The 20,632-nt window shown below is 47.0% G+C and overlaps 1 protein-coding gene across 4 annotated transcripts in view; it reads left to right on the top strand.

Annotated features, from left to right (window-relative positions):
- OSBPL6 (oxysterol binding protein like 6) overlaps positions 1–20,632 on the top strand; it is a 520,623-nt gene that overhangs the window by 479,338 nt on the left and 20,653 nt on the right. For all 4 annotated transcript variants that reach the window (XM_063933384.1, XM_063933381.1, XM_063933383.1 and 1 more), the window contains 2 exons: positions 923–1,060; positions 3,810–3,873. In XM_063933384.1, the coding sequence (XP_063789454.1) occupies positions 923–1,060; positions 3,810–3,873 (202 nt within the window). The remainder of the gene's footprint in view (positions 1–922; positions 1,061–3,809; positions 3,874–20,632) is intronic.

Below are 20,632 nucleotides of genomic sequence, written 5' to 3'. Positions count from 1 at the left end.
GTCATCCCCCCACTTGAGGGACAGTATTAATTGCAAATAAATTAGTTAGAGAAGTACAGTGCATCTTGGCAATCCCTGGTACATTGGTTGGCAATACGTATAATCTTTTTCAGGGGACTCACAACAACCGATCCTTGGCCTACCAAAGAGCCACGTATTACCTTTGTAGAAAGGCATCGCATCAGTAGTATGAAGCCCTCACACAACCAAAACAGCTAATGTGGCCAATCAAGCTGGTTTACAATCCAGTTATGTACTAATTAGCTACATAAACTATGGGAATGCACTAGATCAGGGGTGGAGAACTTTTTTTTCTGCCAAGGGCCATTTGGATTTTTTCAACATCATTCGCGGACCGTTTTTTTAAGTGCACCCCCCCAACGTGCGCGCTGTCCTAGAAAAGTAGGCGTGGCCTTACACATAATGCCCACGTTAGTGCTCCAAACTAACACATAATGTTGACAGTAATAAGTGCTCACACATAGTGCCCCCAGTAATAACAGACACACATAATGCCCCAATGGGTGTGGCACTGCATCATGGGAGATGTAGTTTTCTCACACTGTACACTGAATACAGTGCACAGTGTGAGAAAACTACATCTCCCAGGATGCCGCGCGCGGCGGACGGCTTTACACTCGGCGGCTGCCTTGGTTGGGCCCCGGGCCGGTCTAAATGCTTTGCCAGGTTGGATAAGGCCCGCGGGCCAGAGGTTCCCCACCCCTGCACTAGACAAAGTCCCCAAGCGGGGGATTGCTTTGGTCATGAAAACTGTGCGAAGTCCAGTAGTACAAAACGCCATTCCACTGCTCCCACTGTCTACGGTCAGGCCGTATTCTGTGTTGTCTCACCACTACATGTAGATGTTAGGACATAATCCAAAATTATAGTAAATGAATAATCCTTATGCTGTCTCTTCCAGGCTCTCATTGCTGCCTTTGCAGTCTCAGGATACGCTGCCACGTATTACCGAGCCGGGAGCAAGCCTTTCAACCCTGTGCTCGGTGAGACTTATGAATGTATAAGAGAGGACAAAGGATTTCGATTTTTATCAGAACAGGTGAAGTTGTTTAGATGCCAAACTTTTGACTTTTATAAAATACATAATGCTGTACTAACAACTGAACCCCCAGCCAGGCAATGCAGCAGGAAAGTGCGACAACTTCAGATTTACATTTGATGAAAGTATGAATAGTTTCGCTTATTTACTATACATAGCATTGCTTTAAGTACGCTAAAGGGCTGCAGCAGTAATATAAGCACCAGATATACATCAGGCGTTCTTACACCCAAGTACACTGACACCCACCTAGGGGCCTGATTAGATATGTACAGTATTGTGCAGCGGCAGGGAAGCAGCTGTGCTATACCGTACAACTGATACTCTAATGCAGCAGCAGGTGTCTGTAGGAAATAGATTCCTCCTGCCTGCATTGCAGATCCGGGTGCTGGGTCCAAAGACGTAGTATTGGACCTAATATTCACACCCCACAGCCAACGCTTACTCAGACTAGCATCGGAACTCCTCTGCCGCACCCAGGAAGGATGCAGACCCTGGACTCAGTGCACCTACAAAATTGGGTGACACACCACTGTTTAGTAGAATGGTCCCAGTTGCTGCCCCCTAACTGCTGCAGCTAAAGAGGGACAACGAGCAATTATGCAGCACTCGTGCATACGCAGTTCCCCCACCATCGTTTGTGTACTAACCTGAATCAGGCCCAAAGCTATAAACACAATATTTTATATATATATATTTTTATAGTGAAAAATGTGTTCACTATTAAATTAAAAGAAAACTTGTGTATCCCCTCCCATCAGTCGCACCCAATTACTGAGCAGCTTTCTAACTGTTCCATTCTGTTTCCCTGGAGACGCACGAGTTACAAGCATTAGCGTATTGTCTGATCTGCGGCAAGGGTTTATTGGTCCTGCCTGCAGGGGGACGCACAGCTAATTTAAAGATCACCTGTCGGCAGGTTACAAGTTATTCCTTGTTTGCAATGAGAAGGCTTATGCTGCTTTCACATCGCAAATGCCGGATCTTACCCGGTAAGAGAAACGTGTACTTACCGGGTGGGATCCGGCATTTGCGCTCCGTTGCTGGCTTTCCGACCCGGCAATATACCGGGTCGGTTGCCATAGCAGCGGAGGGCGCAGCAGGGGCGGGGGTGGAGGCGGCGCCGGGAGATGAGCTCATCTCCTGCGCCGCCTCTCCCTATGCTGTGAATGGGAGCCGTGTCGCATCGGAACGGCTCCCATTCACACTGCGCCTGACCCGATAATCAACCCGGTAATAACCCTTCTTTTTTACCGGGTTGAATTACCGGGTCAGACGACCCGCTATTTCACCAAAGGACCTTTCACATCGCACACGGACCCGTTTCGACACGGCAATATGCCGTGTCGATACCGGGTTTTTAGTGCGATGTGAAAGGGGTATTAGAGGCCTATGCAGCCTGTGCCACACAACATTACTTTCAAATATAAATGTAGAGTGCAGTATTTTCAACAACATACTGTCCATTGGCAAGGTGCTGTAGTGTTACATGACCACCCTGCTCCATGAACAAAATATTAATTGCTTTATGTCTGGAAAGTAGCTAAATCAAAAGTAGTCTTTGTTTTCTGGGGACCTAAAAAAAAGTCTAGTTGCCAAAAACAAACCGATGCAATCCCAGAAACTAGTAGCCAATAAACACCTAGGGGTAAATTTACTAAGATGGGAGTACTGTTTAAGATGGGATGTTGCCCAAAGCAACCAAACAGATTGAAAGTATTATCTTCTGCAAGGTGCTAGATAAATGAGAAGTAGAATCTGTTTGGTTGCTATGGGCAACATTCCAGCTTAAATAGAACTCCCATCTTAGTAAATTTACCCCGTAGTGTACATAGTACTTTGTAATGTTTAGAATACCGACCTTCAGTTTACCAGCCTCTTTGCTTTTGTAATCATATAACTTATGTGGTAGTTTGAGTAATTATGAGATCCATGGGGGTCTATTTGCTAAGCCTTTGATGGAGATAAAGTGGACGGAGATAAAGAGGGACATGTACTAAACAGTTATAAAAATTGGAGAAGTGAGCCAGTGGAGAAGTTGCCCATAGGAACCAATCAGCATTGATGTAACATTTATAATTTGCATATTATAAAAGTATACAGGGCAGCTGATTGGTTGCCATGGGCAACTTCTCCACTGGCTCACTTCTCCACTTTTATCACTGCTTAGTACATGTCATCCAAAGTACCATCCAATCAGTTTCTAACTGTCATGTTACAGGCTGGGTTTGAAAAAAACCAAAGCTTAGTAAATAGACCCACATGTCTTCAGTTGGCATACCTGCAAGTACTGCATGCTGGGACATTAGGGGGCAGCAAATTATTGGTCAGTGGGGGTAATTCCAAGTTGATCGCAGCAGGAAATTTTTTAGCAGTTGGGCAAAACCATGTGCACTGCAGGGGGGCAGATATAACATGTGCAGAAAGAGTTAGATTTGGGTGGGTTATTTTATTTCTGTGCAGGGTAAATACTGGCTGCTTTATTTTTACACTGCAAATTAGATTGCAGATTGAACACACCACACCCAAATCTAACTCTCTCTGCACATGTTATATCTGCCTCCCCTGCAGTTCACATGGTTTTTCCCAACTGCTTACAAAATTCCTCCTGCGATCAACTTGGAATTACCCCCAGTGTAGCTGTAGTGTTGAATATGGTTAATGAAGGGAGTCACTTCTGTGGGAGGAGCCTTGTATCATTGAGCATTTGGTATTTACCCTAAACTCAGCCTTTGTGTAATTTTCCCAGGTTAGCCATCATCCTCCAATTTCCGCCTGTCACTGTGAGTCTAAGAATTTTGTCTTCTGGCAAGGTAACAGTCATGATTTTAATGTTTGCTTGTGATACACAGAGCTGGCCACTCAGATCAGATTCAGATCATTTATAGCTAACATAAGTAAAACAAGTACAACTCTAAAACTGCATTTTTTATGTAATCAAATAAATATTAGAAACGACACATATCCACATGTAAGGTGCGCAGGAATGTGTCTGAGCTGAGCTGCAGGATTGGCATAAAGACTTGCACTGCGGCTACAACTGCATTCACCTCTAAACCAGGACCACAGTCAGTAAAGGTGACAGAGGGGCAGATGTATTAACCCGGAGAAGGCATAAGGAAGTGATAAACCAGTGATATGTGCAAGGTGATAAAGGCACCAGCCAATCAGATCCTAACTGTTAATTTACATATTGGAGCTGATTGGCTGGTGCCTTTATCACCTTGCACATATCACTGGTTTATGACTTCCTTATGCCTTCTCCAGGTTAATACATCTGCCTCATTGTGAAGGGTGCAGATCCTACCTTCCCTTCCCTTACCCTTAAAGGCAAAGGTAGTGTGAGACTGAGGGGATTTAAATATCCTGGGAACTTCTGTAATTGGGTACATGGGCCACATGGGTGAAAATCAGGGTCATTTCTAGACAATTTGGCTCCCAGTGCGAACTCTAAAAAAAAATAGGATTTTAATTACTGTACCTACCGGTAAATCCTTTTCTCGTAGTCCGTAGAGGATACTGGGGCTCCATTTATTACCATGGGGTATAGACGGGTCCACTAGGAGCCATGGGCACTTTAAGAATTTGATAGTGTCGGCTGGCTTCTCCCTCTATGCCCCTCCTACCAGACTCAGTCAAGGAAACTGTGCCCAAGGAGACAGACATATTTTGAGAGAAGGATAGATAAAGATAGTGGTGAGATTCTGAACCAGCACACACAAACAGAGGAAAGCGAAGCTAACCCAACTTTAAACAGGAACAGCAACAGCTGAACCAACAATACTTAACCAATTAACAGTGCAGGAAGAACGAAGCACTGGACGGGCGCCCAGTATCCTCTACGGACTACGAGAAAAGGATTTACCGGTAGGTAATTAAAATCCTATTTTCTCTTATATCCTAGAGGATACTGGGGTCCATTTAGTACCATGGGGATGTACCAAAGCTCCCAAACCGAGTCGGAGAGTGCTGAGGTTCCTGCAGAACTGATTGACCAAACTGAAGGCTCTCAGAGGCCAAAGTATCGAACTTGTAGAACTTAGCAAACGTGTTCGAACCAGACCAAGTTGCCGTTCGGTAGAGCTGTAAAGCCGAGACACCCCAGGCAGCCGCCCAGGAAAACCACACCGACCTACTAGAGTGGGCCTGTACAGATTTAGGAACCGGCTAACCTGCCGTGGATTAAGCATGCTGGATAGTGAGCCTGATCCAGCGTGCAATTGTCTGCTTTGAAGCAGAACACCCAATTTTATTGGGATCATATAGAACGAACAGCGAGTCGGATGTCCTGTGACGAGCTGTTCTTTTTACGTATACCTTCAAAGCCCTCACAACATCCAAAGACTTTGAAGTAGCGGGAGTGTCGGTGATAACCAGAACCACAATAGATTGGTTGATGTAAAACGCAGACACCACTTTCGGAAGAAATTGCTGACGAGTTCTGAGTTCAGCTCTGTCCTCATGGAAAATTAAATAGGGGCTCTTGTGAGACAAAGCCCCCAGCTCCTACACACATCTTGATGAAGCCAAGGCCAACAGTGTGACGGTCTTCCACATAAGATATTTTACTACCACCTCCTGTAATGGTTCAAATCAGTCCGATTGGAGGAACTGCAGCATCAAATTGAGATCCCAAGGTGCCGTGGGAGGCACAAAGGGAGGTTTTATGCGCAGAACACATTTCAAAAACATCTGGACCTCAGGGAGAGAAGCCAATTGTTTTTGAAAGAAAATGGACAAGGCCGAAATCTGGACTTTTATGGAGCCCAGACGTAGGCCCACATCCACACCTGCCTGCAGAAAAAGCAGGGAATGTCTATAGATTGTAAGCTTGCGAGCAGGGCCTTCCTACCTCTGTCTGTCTGTTTTTACCCAGTTTTGTTCTATTACTGTTGTTCTAATTGTAAAGCGCAACGGAATATGCTGCGCTATATAAGAAACTGTTAATAAATAAATAAATAAATGTCGCAAGTGAAATTCCACTGCAGAATTAAGTACTGCTCTCACACCAAGAGACGTATTTCTTCCAAATATGGTGGTAATGTTTAGATGTTACCAGGGCCGGTGCAAGGTTTCTCGGCACCCTAGGCAAAACTTCAGCCTCCCTCCCTCTCCCCCCCCCCCCCCCCCACCCCCACCACCCCCATTGGGCACCACAGGGAAAAATAAAACACATTGGCATCCACAGGAAAATTTATAACAAATACATTGGCACCTTTCAGGAAAAAAAGAAAAAAAAACACTTTGGCCTCCACACAATAACAAAACATACACATTTGCCCTGACAGGAAAAAAACCCACAATGCTCCCCAGTACATAATTTGCATTTACCCCTTTATTATTGACAGAATAGCAAATTAATGTCCTCCTGCTAAGTACAAAGGGAAAATGTGATGGCTTCTCCAACATGTGTGCAAGGCCCTATCTTAAAGTATCAAAACTATTGTTATTGTTTACTTAGATAGGGCCACTAATTTGCACAGCGCTGTACACAGAACATCAGAATTCGTATCACTACCTGTCCCACTGGAATGAGAGTGATATTCCCTAAAATACAAACACACACAGACAAATCCACAAAACCTTCCAATATGTTTTTGGAGTGTGGGAGGAAACAGGAATACCCAGAGGAAACCCACACAAACATAAAAAGAACATGCAAACTCCACACATTCAGGCCATAACCAGGAACTGAACTAATGACCTGAGTGCTGAGGCGGTAATGCTTACCCTATGCCACTGTCCTGCAGATTGGATTATAACGTATAAAAAATGTTGCAGGCTGTATAGCAGGTTGGGAAAGGGATCCTGCCGCTTAGAATCCCAACACCTCGTTGGAAAGTATGCTAATCCTCTCCCCTCCCCTTCCTGCAGTCTAACCCTAACTTCCCCCCCTGCAACCTAACTCTAACCCTCCCCCTGGTCCTAACCCTATCCCCCTACTCCTACCCCCCACAGCATAACTATAACGCTCCGCAGCATACTTACATTCAGTATGCTGACACTGGGGATTCCGGCATCATGATTCTGAGCGTTGTTGGGCAGCACGTTTTTTTAGTGTGTGCAGTTAGATTTCAGTACTAATATATGGCAAAAAAATAGAACACGACAAACTGACAAATATGTTTTCTGAGCAACAGGTACGGATGTCTTGTTCAGCCATACACTATATATCTGGTGATACACTATGTTGGTTAATTAACAAAGAGGTTTTTTTTTGCAAATATAGGGAAATGTGGCCCCCATCCCCCAGCCAATGTGGAAATACGAGTCCCAGCATATCCTGCTAAAAAGAAGCAGGTCATACTGGGAAATGTAGTTTCACATTAGCTACAGGTGACACATGGAAAAAAACACTAGTTTGCAGGAATCTATGACCTGCAAACTGGATTTGTTCTAGGAAACAGGATTGCCACCTAGCAACAGCAGGTGGGTTAGGCAGCAAGCCTCCCGAATCGCTGAGGGAGAGGAGAGTGAAAGAATTTTCACTCCCTCTCCCCACTTGCAGCGGCCGCCGGTGCGCGCGCGCCCACGGTCACATGCACGTTGCGTCACGTGCACGCGCGCAGTCAAGTGGGCGCGCGCCTTAGCCGCTGATCAGATTTTTTCGGAAGCTCACTGGTGACAAACCTGTCCCTTAAGTATAGAAAGGAATTATGTCCGCAGTGTTTGAGCAGTCATGTATTAAACATTGAAAGAAAGGAGTCACTAGTAGTGTCTTGAAACCAAAGCTGGTTTATTTTACTGCAATGGATAACATCTCCCTAATGAAGAAAACAGGAGAGTGACAAAGGGCTCAACTGCACGCTAAAGGTAGTAGCGGAACACAATAAATTGAAAACAGGTAATAACATCAAAAACTCTAGGTATAAACGTCCAAGGCGGAAACTAGTCTATTTATGATCCTTGTTGGCAGGTGCTTGCGGTTTCTTTGGCTCCCTCCGTGCGTCTAAATAGACAGTGAGAGGGAAGATATTAGTATTTTATAGAGTTCTCTAGAGAAGACAACAGTAGTAGCAACCTTAGTTTAAACGTGGGTGGGTTGGGTGGGAGCTGTTGCTAGGTGGCAATCCTATTCCCTAGAACAAATCCAGTTTGCAGGTCATAGATTCCTGCAAACTAGTGTTTTGTTCTTCGGGAGGCTTGCCACCTAGCAACAGCAGGTGGGTAGACTACCACATACCTGGTGGTTGCTCTGAGAAACTCGATTTTTTGCGAGTCTGTTGGTCTCCAGTAGTGTTTTGCAAAGGTGCGAGCGGAGGACCATCTTGCAGCCAGCATGATTGACTGCAGAGGTATGCCTTTGGAGGCTGCTCTTGTTGCAGCTGCTCCCCGTAAGGAATGGCTTTTGAAGTGATCAGTATCGATCCCTGCTTCTTTCATAGAAGCCACAATCCATCCCCTAATAGTTGAGGGTCTAGCCGGCCGATATGGTTTTCTACATGTGATAAAGAGTTGTGTTATGTTGTCTCTTAATTGTTCTGTCCTGCAGAGGTAGGCTGATAAGCAGGATGCTATGCATAGGTTTGGGTCTTGAGGATCTTGAATAATATTGAATTCCACGATTGGGCTGTTGAAGGAGGAGGTTTTCGTGTGACCTTTGAGTATAATGTGATATCCCGTAGGTGTGAGTGAAAGCCATGGGTCTGAGATGTGTATAAGAGTGAGTTCAGCCCCTCTTGCAGCTACTGTATAGCCAGAGCTAACAACTATGCCAGCTTGCGAGATAATAGGCTGATATCGGTGTCTGTGTTCCACGAAGCTAGGAACGTGAGAAAAGGTTCTGTCCCAGGTGTTTCAGTACTTTGGCAATATTGGCCTAGAGAGGTGAATGCCTCTGAGCAGGCGCAAGTATAATTTGTTAGCTGTTACATTTGGGATAATGATGGCTAGGGCAGACCCATATGACCTTATGGTAGCGGAAGCTAGTCGATTGGTATTTGGAGGCTAGGAAATCTAGGGCTAGGTGGGTTAATGAGTTCTGGTTAGAAGTTATTTGTTGAGATTGCCATACATTAAACTCCTTTATGATTGCGCAATATCTGGCTCTTGTACGAGGTCTTAAGGATGCATTAATTAGGGCTTTCGTGGGGGAGGCTAAAGAAAGGTCCGTTAACAACCTAGTGATATTGCCATCCACATGCACTGAGGAATAGTCTCCAGTATGTCTTGTGTTCCCTGGAAACATTCACTTGATAGTCCTAGGGGAATTTTGGGGCCTTTGCGTAGTTGGCTGATAAGAGGAAACCACACCCTGGAAGCGTGGCGCTGGGTATACTAACACTATGCGGGGTATCTTGTCCTCCCTGATTTTCTGGAGTACTTTCAGAAGCATTGCTGGGGGGGGGGGGGGAAAGGCATAAGGACGAGGGAGATCTGTCCATGGAAAAGACATCGCATCCATCCGCCATACTCCTTTGGTCCATATTCTGGATGCAAATCGCGGGGTCTGAGCGTTTGTGGGACTGGCGAATAGGTCTATCTCCAAGTTCCCAAAGGTTTGGATTATTGTCTGAAAAACTTGTGGTTTGAGGGCCACGGAGCCTAGAGATAGTCTTTTGCGGGACAATGAGTCTGCAAGTTCGTTTAGCTGTCCCGGGACGTAGGACGCTAGAAGGATTATGTCCCTCTGAGTAGCCCAATTCCAAATTTCTAATGCTTCTCTGCATAGGGATATCGACTTTGTGCCTCCCATCCTGTTTATGTATGATACTGCGGTCATATGTCTAAGCATAGTTGAATGGAGGTGTGTTTTACGTAAGTGGCAACTAACGCTTTCAGAGCTAGTCTCGCTGCGCGAAGTTCTAGTATGTTGATATGCAGTTGGGATTCTGTGGCTGACCAAGTGCCCCTGACTGCTTTGTCTTGAGAGAATCCTCCCAATCCTGTTAGAGATGCGTCTGTGGTTATCGTCATGGAGGGTGTAGGATCTAGGAGAAGTCGAGGAGGAGGAATAGGGAGACTGTTCCAGTGTGACAGTTCTGTCTTTGCTCTTCTGGAGAGGAATATTGTCTCTTTCCAGGTATAATGAGCGTGGATTAAGGTCCTTAGAAGGCCCTGCAGTTCCCTGCATAGTAAGGGTACATGTCGGAAACCTGGAGACATCGTTATCATTTTCCAAATTATTGTTGCTAAATCGCGAAGGACTAATTTGCGTTTCGTGAAAACTTTTTGTATGTAAGTTTTTGTATCTGACCATTTCTCCGGAGGAACTGCTAGGGTGAGAAAATGGGTGTCTAGATTGAACCCCGGGAAAGTTAGTGTCTTGGTTGGGGTGAGAATAGATTTTTGTTTGTTTATAGTGAAGCCCAAGTTGGCTAGTAAGGAGAGAGCTACTTCTCTGTGTCTCAGAATGGTATCGAGGTCTGGTTGCACTAACAGTATGTCGTCTAGGTATACTATGCACAAAACGCTTTGTTGGCGCAGGTGAGAAATAACGGCTTTCATGACCCGTGTAAATGTATAGGGTGCACATGAGAGGCCAAATACCATGACAGTCCACTGGTATAAACTGTGTTTCCATGAGAACCTGAGGAATCGTCTGTGGTTGGGGTGAACAGATATAGAATGGAAAGCTTCCTTTAAATCTATTTTTATACAGAAGCAGTCCCTTGTGAGAATATAAGGAATGTCTGAGATACCTTCCATGCGAAACCTCTTAGCTTTCAAGTATCTGTTCAGGCCCTTGACGTTTAACACTGGCCTTATTGAGCCATCCTGTTTTAATACTGGAAATAGATGGCTTACCCAGCCTCTTATTGCTGGGTCTGCTGGTTCTATCTTTCCCTGTGATAGTGCTAGTGAAAGTACTTCGTCTAGCTGAGGACTGCAATTTCTTGAACAAGAAATGTGATTCGTTAGGTGTGGAAAACGAATTAGGGGAAGATTTAGCCCAGTCCGAATTATCCTTAATAACCATTTGTCTGTGGTGATCTTTTGCCATTCTGCAAAAGACTCCATTAGTGTTTTGTGTTGTGTAAAAAAATGCTTACCGTAGTTGCGACCTCTCCTGGAGTTGTTCCAAGTGTTGGAGGTTGACGCTCTGACTGTGTCATTGGACCTGTTACCGAAGCCTCCTGTCTGGGCTCTCTTGTTGCCTTGAAAGTCTCGGGTCGGACCTGCAGCTCTTGAAGTCTGGCCCCTCTGGAGAAAGGGCTTTTTGAACTGATCGTTTCCTTTTTTGAGGTCGGAAAAGGATTTGCGGGCCTTATGTCTAATTTTAACTTCCTCAATAAACTGGGGACCAAATAAATCGTCATTGTCTAGATTTGGGAATTCTAAGGATCTTGGAGCCAGGTCTGCTAGTCCTGCACTAGTTAGCCATCTGGATCTGCGGGTATTGGTAATGTGGTTGAATGTCTGGCCTATAATGAGTGTTGCTCTGCTAATAGCCTTAAGGAGGGCAAGCTTAGATGCCACTGGCGAATCTAGAGAAACGCTGGATTCCCCTTCTCTTTCGGTTTTGTCAAGTACATATAAGAGGGGGCCCACTGCATCAGCTATTTTATATTGAATTTTTCTAAGGGTACGGTCAGTGGTATCGTTATATCTCTTTTCGCCCACTATGGAAGTTAAGGCTGGGTCTATACCAGGCGCAAATAGTGCTGGGACATCTGGTAGCCCTGTATAAGAGCGTAACATTAACTCGTCTTCTTTAATGAGTGTAGCTCTAAACGCCAGTTGGGCAAATTTCTGCACTTCTGAGTCGTGTTTTAGTGCCCAATGTGTGGCGTATAGTTTAGGAGGAGGAGTTTTACCAGCTAAAGCCACCCTGGCCATTTGTATGTCACTAAATTCTCCGCGATGGGAAGACGCGGATGATCTTGTCACCTCCTCGGATTCCCAATCGACTGAGGAGGAGTGACTGTGCTCATTATAGGTGAAAAGTGGCTGTTTTATAGGTGACTCCATATACTGTGCACGGGTCCCATCATGTTGCCTGCTACGGGCAGATATATCTTGCCGGCTACGGGCGGGAGAATTGTGCTTGCTACGAGCACTATAAGGCTGTCTGCTACGGACAATACCAGGAAATGGGGGAATTTCACCTGAACAGGTCCCCTTTTGATAAGACTTGTTTTTTTATCAGTCTTACTCAGTTTTTTCTTGTGTAATGGGCTCCCTGAAATAGGGGCTAAGTTTGTGTTCTGCTGTCAGAGTCTAGGAAATTACTGACAGAAATTTTTTTCCTTCTCTTTGCTGGTATATCCTCTGAAGATGCAGCGGATGAGGCAGAAGACTGTCCTGCCCTTTTATGGGCTCTTTTACCTAATATACTATCAGCCATGGAGGACAGTGTAAGGGAATCTGTCGCTGAGACAGAGACACAGTCCTCCATGCTGCACTGACAGAAAAAATCTGATCAGTGGCTGAGGCGCGCGCCCACGTGACCACGCGCGTGCACGTGACGCAACTTGCACGTGACCGCGGACGCGCGCGCACCGGCGGCCGCTGCAAGTGGGGAGAGGGAGTGAAAATTCTTTCACTCTCCTCTCCCTCAGCGATTCGGGAGGCTTGCTGCCTAACCCACCTGCTGTTGCTAGGTGGCAAGCCTCCCGAAGAACAAAAACTCCACTACCTACTTGCAAGGAGGAGAAACCGTCAGATGGAGAAGCAATCAGCCAGCATCCATCACAGCCTATGGACCTACAGGTGTTCCGTAGCTCTGTAGGACAAAGTAAAAAAAAGTCTGTAGTAGGATCACATGCTGGTGCTGGTCCCACAGTGACAGTGGGAGCAGGCTGCAGACGCATAAACCACTGGACCACTAGGGCACTTCTTGTAGATGAGGCAAAAGGACATACTGAGAGACACACGCACACACTCATACTGAGACACACACACAGTGATACTGAGACACACACACACACTGACACTCATACTGAGGCAGAGGCACACACGCACACACACTCATACTGAGACTGAGACACACTCACACTGACACTCATACTGAGGCAGAGGCACACACATTCATTCTGGGGCACACACACACACACACACTGACACTTATACTGAAGCAGAGGCACACATACACTCATACTGAGGCACACACACACTCATACTGAGACACACACACACTGATACTGAGACACACACTGACACTCATACTGAGGCAGAGGCACACATACACTCATACTGAGACTGAGACACACGCACACTGAGGCAGAAGCACACACACACTCATACTTATACACACACACATTGACACTCATACTGAGGCAGAGGTACATACACACACTGAGACTGAGACACACTCATACTGAGGCAGAGGCACACACACTCATACTGACACACACACACACACACACACACACACACACACACAGTAAACTGAGATACATACACACTGACAGTCATACTGAGGCAGAGGCACACATACATTGATACTGAGACACACACAGTGAAACGGAGGCACACACACACACACACACACACACACACACACACACACACACACACACTCATACTGAGACACACACACAGTGATACTGAGACACACACTGACACTCATACTGAGGCAGAGGCACACATACATTGACACTGAGACACACACAGTGAAACGGAGGCACACACACACACACACACACACACACACACACACACACACACACACTCATACTGAGACACACACACAGTGATACTGAGACACACACTGACACTCATACTGAGGCAGAGGCACACATATACTCATACTAAGGCACACACACTCATACTGAGACACACACACACACACACACACACACACACACACACACACATACTGAGTCAGAGGCACACATATACTCATACTGAGGAAAACTCACTCTCATACTGAGAGACACACACACACACACACACACTGACACATATACTGAGGCAGAGGCACACACACACACACACACACACACACACACACACACACACACACACATGCTGAGGTAGACACACACTGACTTATACTAAAGCAGACACACACAGTGATACTGAGACACACACTGACACTCATACTGAGGCAGAGGCACACACACTCATACTGAGACACACTCACACTGACACTCATATTGAGGCAGAGGCACACACACACTTATACTGAGACACACACAGTGACAGAGAGACACACACACACACTCATACTGAGACACACACAGTGATACTGAGTCAGAGGCACACGTACACTCACATTGAGTCACACAAACACACACTCACACTGAGGCACACACACTCATACTGAGGCACACACTGATATTGAGAGACACACACGCACTGACACACATACTGAGGCTGAGACACACACAGTGACAGAGAGACACACACACACACACACACACACACACACACTCATACTGAGACACACACAGTGATACTGAGACACACACTGACACTCATACTGAGGCAGAGGCACGCATACACTCATACTGAGACACACACACACAGTGATACTGAGACAAGCACAGTGATACTGAGACACACTGACACTCATACTGAGGCAGAGGCACACACACACTCAAACTGAGACACACACACAGTGATACTGAGACACACACAGTGATACTGAGACACACTGACACTCATACTGAGGCAGAGGCACACACAAACTCAAACTGAGACCGAGACACACTCACACTGACACTCATACTGAGGCAGAGACACACACACACTCATACTGAGAAGCACACACACACAGTGATACTGAGACACGCACAGTGATACTGAGACACACTGACACTCATACTGAGCCAGAGGCACACACACACTCAAACTGAGACACACACACAGTGATACTGAGACACGCACAGTGATACTGAGACACACTGACACTCATACTGAGGCAGAGGCACACACACACTCAAACTGAGACACACTCACACTGACACTCATACTGAGGCAGAGTCACACACACTCATACTGAGACACACACACAGTGATACTGAGACACACACACTGACACTCATACTGAGTCAGAGGCACACGTACACTCACATTGAGGCACACAAATACACACTCACACTGAGGCACACACACTCATACTGAGGCACACACACTCATACTGAGGCACACACACACTCATACTGAGGCACACACTGATATTGAGAGACACACACACGCACTGACACACATACTGAGGCAGAGGCACCCACAGACTCATACTGAGACACACATACACACACTTATACTGAGACACACACACAGTAGCACAGTAGTAACCTTCAGGCAGCTCAGATCACAGAAGCCAGTCTCCAAAAGAGTAGGCATGCCAGGCATCAGAGCCACAGAGAGAGACCACAGAGAACCTAGCATACTCGGGGGCGTGGCCTAATCACGGAGGTGTGGCCACGCCCATTTAAAAGAACTATCAAGCAGCAGGCTATGGAGCTGCCCGGTAGAGAGGGAACACGGGACTGGCCGAGTGGGAAACCACCTCTCTGCTCACACTGCATAGCGGAGCGGTGGTGAATCACTGGTGGATCCCGGGACACAGGGTAGTGTATAGTGCATCAGCTGCCTGTCAGTCCGCTATGTGTGTCTATGACGCTGGGTGCCCTGCTGCTGTGGGGGCTACATGGGGGGGGGCCTCCTGGCAGCCTCAGCGTACCGCTCCCCTTAGGTCCAGGCGCCCATAGGCAGCTGCCTAAAGCTGCCTAATGGAAGCGCCAGCCCTGGATATTACCCCCTTCCTGGCTTGGATCATAGTTAGGATAACTTTATTAGGGATCCCTCTTCTGGCTAAAATCAGGCGTTCAACTTCCATGCCATCAAACGTAGCTGCGGTAAGTCCTGATAGACAAATGGGCCCTGTTGCTCCTCGCAAAGAGGTAGAGGCCACGGATCCTCGAGAAGCATCTCTAGAAGGTCCGCCTACCAGTCCCTTCTTGGCCAGTCCGGAGCAATGAGGATTGCTTGAACCTTTTCCCTTTTTATTCTTTTGAGAATTCTTGGGCTCAGAGGAAGTGGAGGAAACACGTACACCATCTGATAGACCCATGGAGTCGTCAGAGCGTCTACCGTCACTGCCTGTTGGTCTCTCGACCTGGAACAATACCGCTTCAGCTTCTTGTTGACACGAGAGGCCATCATGTCGATTTGTGGATATCCCTACCAACGTGTCTAGCACCTGAACACTTCCGGGTGAAGGCCCCACTCCCCCGGGTGCAGGTCGTCTGCTGAGGAAGTCTGCTTCCCAGTTGTCTACTCCCGGAATGAAGACTGCTGACAACGCTACAGCGTTTTTTTCTGCCCAGAGGAGAATTCTTGACACCTCTGATATTGCTGCTCTGCTTTTCGTTCCGCCCTGTCGGTTTATGTACGCCACTGCCGTTACATTGTTCGACTGGACTTGAATGGCCGATCCTGAAGAAGATAACAGGCCTGCAGAAGGGCGTTGTATATGGCCCTGATTTCCAGAATGTTGATTGGAAGGACAACTTCCTGACTTGACCATCTTCCTTGAGACTGCACCCCCTGGGTGACTGCTCCCCAACCACAGTCCGTGGTTAACAGGATCCAGTCCTGAATTCCGAACCTCCGACTCTCGACGAGGTGTGAGGTCTGTAGCCACCACAGTAGGGAGATCCTGGCTTTTGGTGACAGACGAAACCTCTGGTGCATATGAAGATGCGAACCGGACCATTTGTCCAACAGATCGAGCTGGAAGGGTCTTGCGTGAAACCTTCCGTATTGAAGCAGCCCTCGTAAGAGGCCACCATTTCCCCCAGAAGGCGAATGCATAGATGCACCGATATCCGGGCTGGTTTTAGGACATCCCGCACCAATGCCTTTTCCAACGGAAGGAACACTTTCTGCAACTCTGTGTCCAGTATCATTCCCAGGAATGGGAGCCTCCGTGTTGGCTCTGGGTGAGATTTCGGAAGGTTCAGAATCCACCCGTGATCCTGGAGAAGTTTGGTTGAGAGGCCTTTATCAGAAGATCGTCCAGGTACGGAATTATGTTCACTCCCTGCTTGCGGAGTATAAACATCATGTCTGCCATCACTTTGGTGAACACTCTCGGTGCCGTGGAGAGACCAAATGGCAGGGCCTAGAACTGGTAGTGATAGTCCTGTAGTGCAAACCGTAGATAAGCCTGGTGAGGCAGCCAGATCGGAATGTGAAGGTACGCATCCTTGATATCCAGAGACACAAGGAATTCCCCTTCCTCCAGACCTTAGATCAACGCTCTCAAAGACTCCATCTTGAACTTGAACACTCTTAAGAACGAATTCAAGGACTTGAGGTTCAGAATTGGTTGTAGCGATCCGTCCGGTTTTGGTACTACAAACAAGTTGGAATAGTACCCCTTGTTGTGCAGATGAGGTGGAACTGGAACAATGACCTGAGTCTGTACCAGTTTTTGGATGGCCTGCTGTAAAGTTATACTTGCCTCTTGTGAAACTGGTAAGCCTGATTTGAAGAATCTGTGAGGTGGGAGCTCTTGGAACTCCAGTCTGTAGCCCTGGGAAATAAGATATATTTCCCAGGAATCCCGGCGTGAACTTGACCAGATGTGACTGAAGAAAATTGTAGTCGGGCTCCCACCTGACAGACCTGACAGTTCTGGTTTGCGTGGTTTACCTCTTGCTCCTCTGGAGGCCATAGGAGCACCTCTGGATTTTCCCTCAAACTTGGCTGTTCAAAAGGACTGTAAATTTGAAGCTGAACAAGCTTTCCTGGCTGGATACGTAGACTTACCCGCAGTAGCTTTGGAGATCCATTTGTCTAGTTCGTCTCCAAACAAGGCCTCTCCTGTGAATGGTAGGCCTTCCACGCCTTTCCTGGAGTCCGCATCAGCAGTCCACTGGCATAGCCACAAGCCCCTGCGTGCTGACAGCCATAGCGGTGGTGCGTGCATTAAGCAAACCAATCTCTTTTATGGATTCCACCATAAAGTTCGCAGAGTCCTATATATGCTGCAGGAGTAAAACAACATCCCCCCTAGACAAGCAATCTATCCCCTCAATTAGGTTACCTGACCATTTAGCAATGGCTTTTGTGATCCACGCACATGCAATAGTGGGTCTTTGGGCCACCCCAGCAGCTGTGTACAATGATTTGAGTGTAGTGTCAATTTTACGATCAGCTGTATCTTTGACGGAGCATGCACCAGTGACAGGCAATACAATTTTACGTGACAACCTAGAGACTGATGTGTCCACTATCGGTAGATTTTCCCATTTTTTCCTATCCTCCAGAGGAAAAGGAAAAGATGAGAGCAACCTTTTAGGGATTTGAAATTTCTTATCAGGATTAACCCACGGTTCTTCAAACAGGGTATTCAATTCCTTTGACACAGGAAAAGTGACTGAGGACTTCTTTTTTACATTAAAATTACATTCCTCACACTCCTCTGTCACCTTATCAGGAATTTGCAGAACATCTCTGATAGCCTCTATAAGAGCCTCTGTTCCCTGTAAAAGAGTAGCATTGCCTCTCCAAATCCACCTCACCCTTCTCCATGTCTGACCCGTCAGCATCAGAGTCAGACTGCAGGATATGGGCCAGAGATCGTTTTTGCGGACAAATGGGAGGGGATTGAGACGCTGGTTTGCGTACTGAGTCTCTATTCATAAACTCATCCACAGTCTATCTTAAGTATTGTGTCTCTGTCTCATTGCGGGATAGCTTTGTAGAAATATTTGAGATCATTCCCTTAATGGAATTAACCCATTCCGGTTCAGCCCCGCTATTCTGGGAAGGTGCACTGCCCTGAGTACCCAGTAGTGAGCCCCCTGGTGAAGAGGAACACTCCGCTGTACAAGAAACACACTCTTTGCCTGACATAATGTAAAGGTGACAGAGCACACACACACACACACACACACACACACACACACACACGAAAAGGTTAAGCAGAATTAACCCACAAAGAGCCCTTCAGGGAGACACAGAGGCCCTCATTCCGAGTTGATCGGTCGCAAGGCGAATTTAGCAGAGTTACACACGCTAAGCCGCCGCCTACTGGGAGTGAATCTTAGCTTCTTAAAATTGCGACCGATGTATGCGCAATATTGCGATTACTAACTACTTAGCAGTTTCAGAGTAGCTTCAGACTTACTCTGCCTGTGCGATCAGTTCAGTGCTTGTCGTTCCTGGTTGACGTGACAAACACACCCAGCGTTCGCCCAGGCACTCCCACCGTTTCTCCGGCCACTCCTGCGTTTTTTCCGGAAACGGTAGCGTTTTCAGCCACACGCCCCTGAAACGCCGTGTTTCCGCCCAGTAACACCCATTTCCTGTCAATCACATTACGATCGCCGGAGCGAAGAAAAAGCCGTGAGTAAAAATAGTTTCTTCATAGTAAAGTTACTTGGCGCAGTCGCAGTGCGAACTTTGCGCATGCGTACTAAGCGGATTTTCACTGCGATGCGATGAAAAATACCGAGCGAACAACTCGGAATGAGGGCCAGAGTAATTTGGAGCAAGCCCCCACCGTGCCCTTATTGCTAATGCCAAGCTAAGCCAGGTCGCAGATTAAGTACCCTGATAGGGGACTTTGGCCCTCATTCCGAGTTGATCGCTAGCTGCTTTAGTTCGCAGCGCAGCGATCAGGCAAAAAATCGGCACTTCTGCGCATGCGTATGGTGCGCACTGCGCACGCGCAACGTACTTTCACAAAAGCCGATGCAGTTTTACGCAAGGTCTAGCGACGCTTTTCAGTCGCACTGCTGGCCGCAGAGTGATTGACAGGAAGTGGGTGTTTCTGTGTGGTAACTGACCGTTTTCGGGGAGTGTGTGTAAAAACGCAGACGTGCCAGATAAAAACGCAGGAGTGGCTGGAGAAACGGGGGAGTGACTACCCGAATGCAGGGCGTGTTTGTGACGTCAAAACAGGAACTAAATAGTCTGAAGTGATCGCAAGGTAGGAGTAGGTCTGCAGCTACTCTGAAACTGTACAATTTTTTTATGGAGCAGCGCTGCGATCCTTTCGTTTGCACTTCTGCTAAGCTAAGATACACTCCCAGAGGGTGGCGGCTTAGCGTTTGCACGGCTGCTAAAAGCAGCTAGCGAGCTATCAACTCGGAATGACGGTCTTCGTACACTAATAATGCCCTGGTGAGCTGCTGGATCTTCTTATAGTGAAGCCCCGCCCCTTCAATGGCGCGCAGTCTTCCCGCTTTTTTTATACCGGCTAAGGGAATCTGTTGCTTCAAATGGAGAGAAAACCGTTTTAAGGCTGTTTTTGCCAGTGTTGGTACTGTGGGGGTCATTCCGAGTTGTTCGCTCGCAAGCTGCTTTTAGCAGCTTTGCACATGCTAAGCCGCCGCCTACTGGGAGTGAATCTTAGCTTATCAAAATTGCGAACGAAAGATTAGCAGAATTGCGAATAGACACTACTTAGCAGTTTCTGAGTAGCTCCACACTTACTCGGCATCTGCGATCAGTTCAGTCAGTTTCGTACCTGGTTTGACGTCACAAACACACCCAGCGTTCGCCCAGACACTCCTCCGTTTCTCCAGCCACTCCCGCGTTTTTCCCAGAAACGGTAGCGTTTTTTCGCACACACCCATAAAACGGCCAGTTTCCGCCCAGAAACACCCACTTCCTATCAATCACATTACGATCACCAGAACGAAGAAAAAACCTCGTAAAGCCGTGAGT

The sequence above is a fragment of the Pseudophryne corroboree genome, chromosome 7, assembly GCF_028390025.1.
Source record: "Pseudophryne corroboree isolate aPseCor3 chromosome 7, aPseCor3.hap2, whole genome shotgun sequence".
NCBI classification, from domain to species: domain Eukaryota; kingdom Metazoa; phylum Chordata; class Amphibia; order Anura; family Myobatrachidae; genus Pseudophryne; species Pseudophryne corroboree.
Note: the sequence above shows the minus strand (reverse complement) of the source record. Positions and strands in the feature narration are given on the sequence as shown.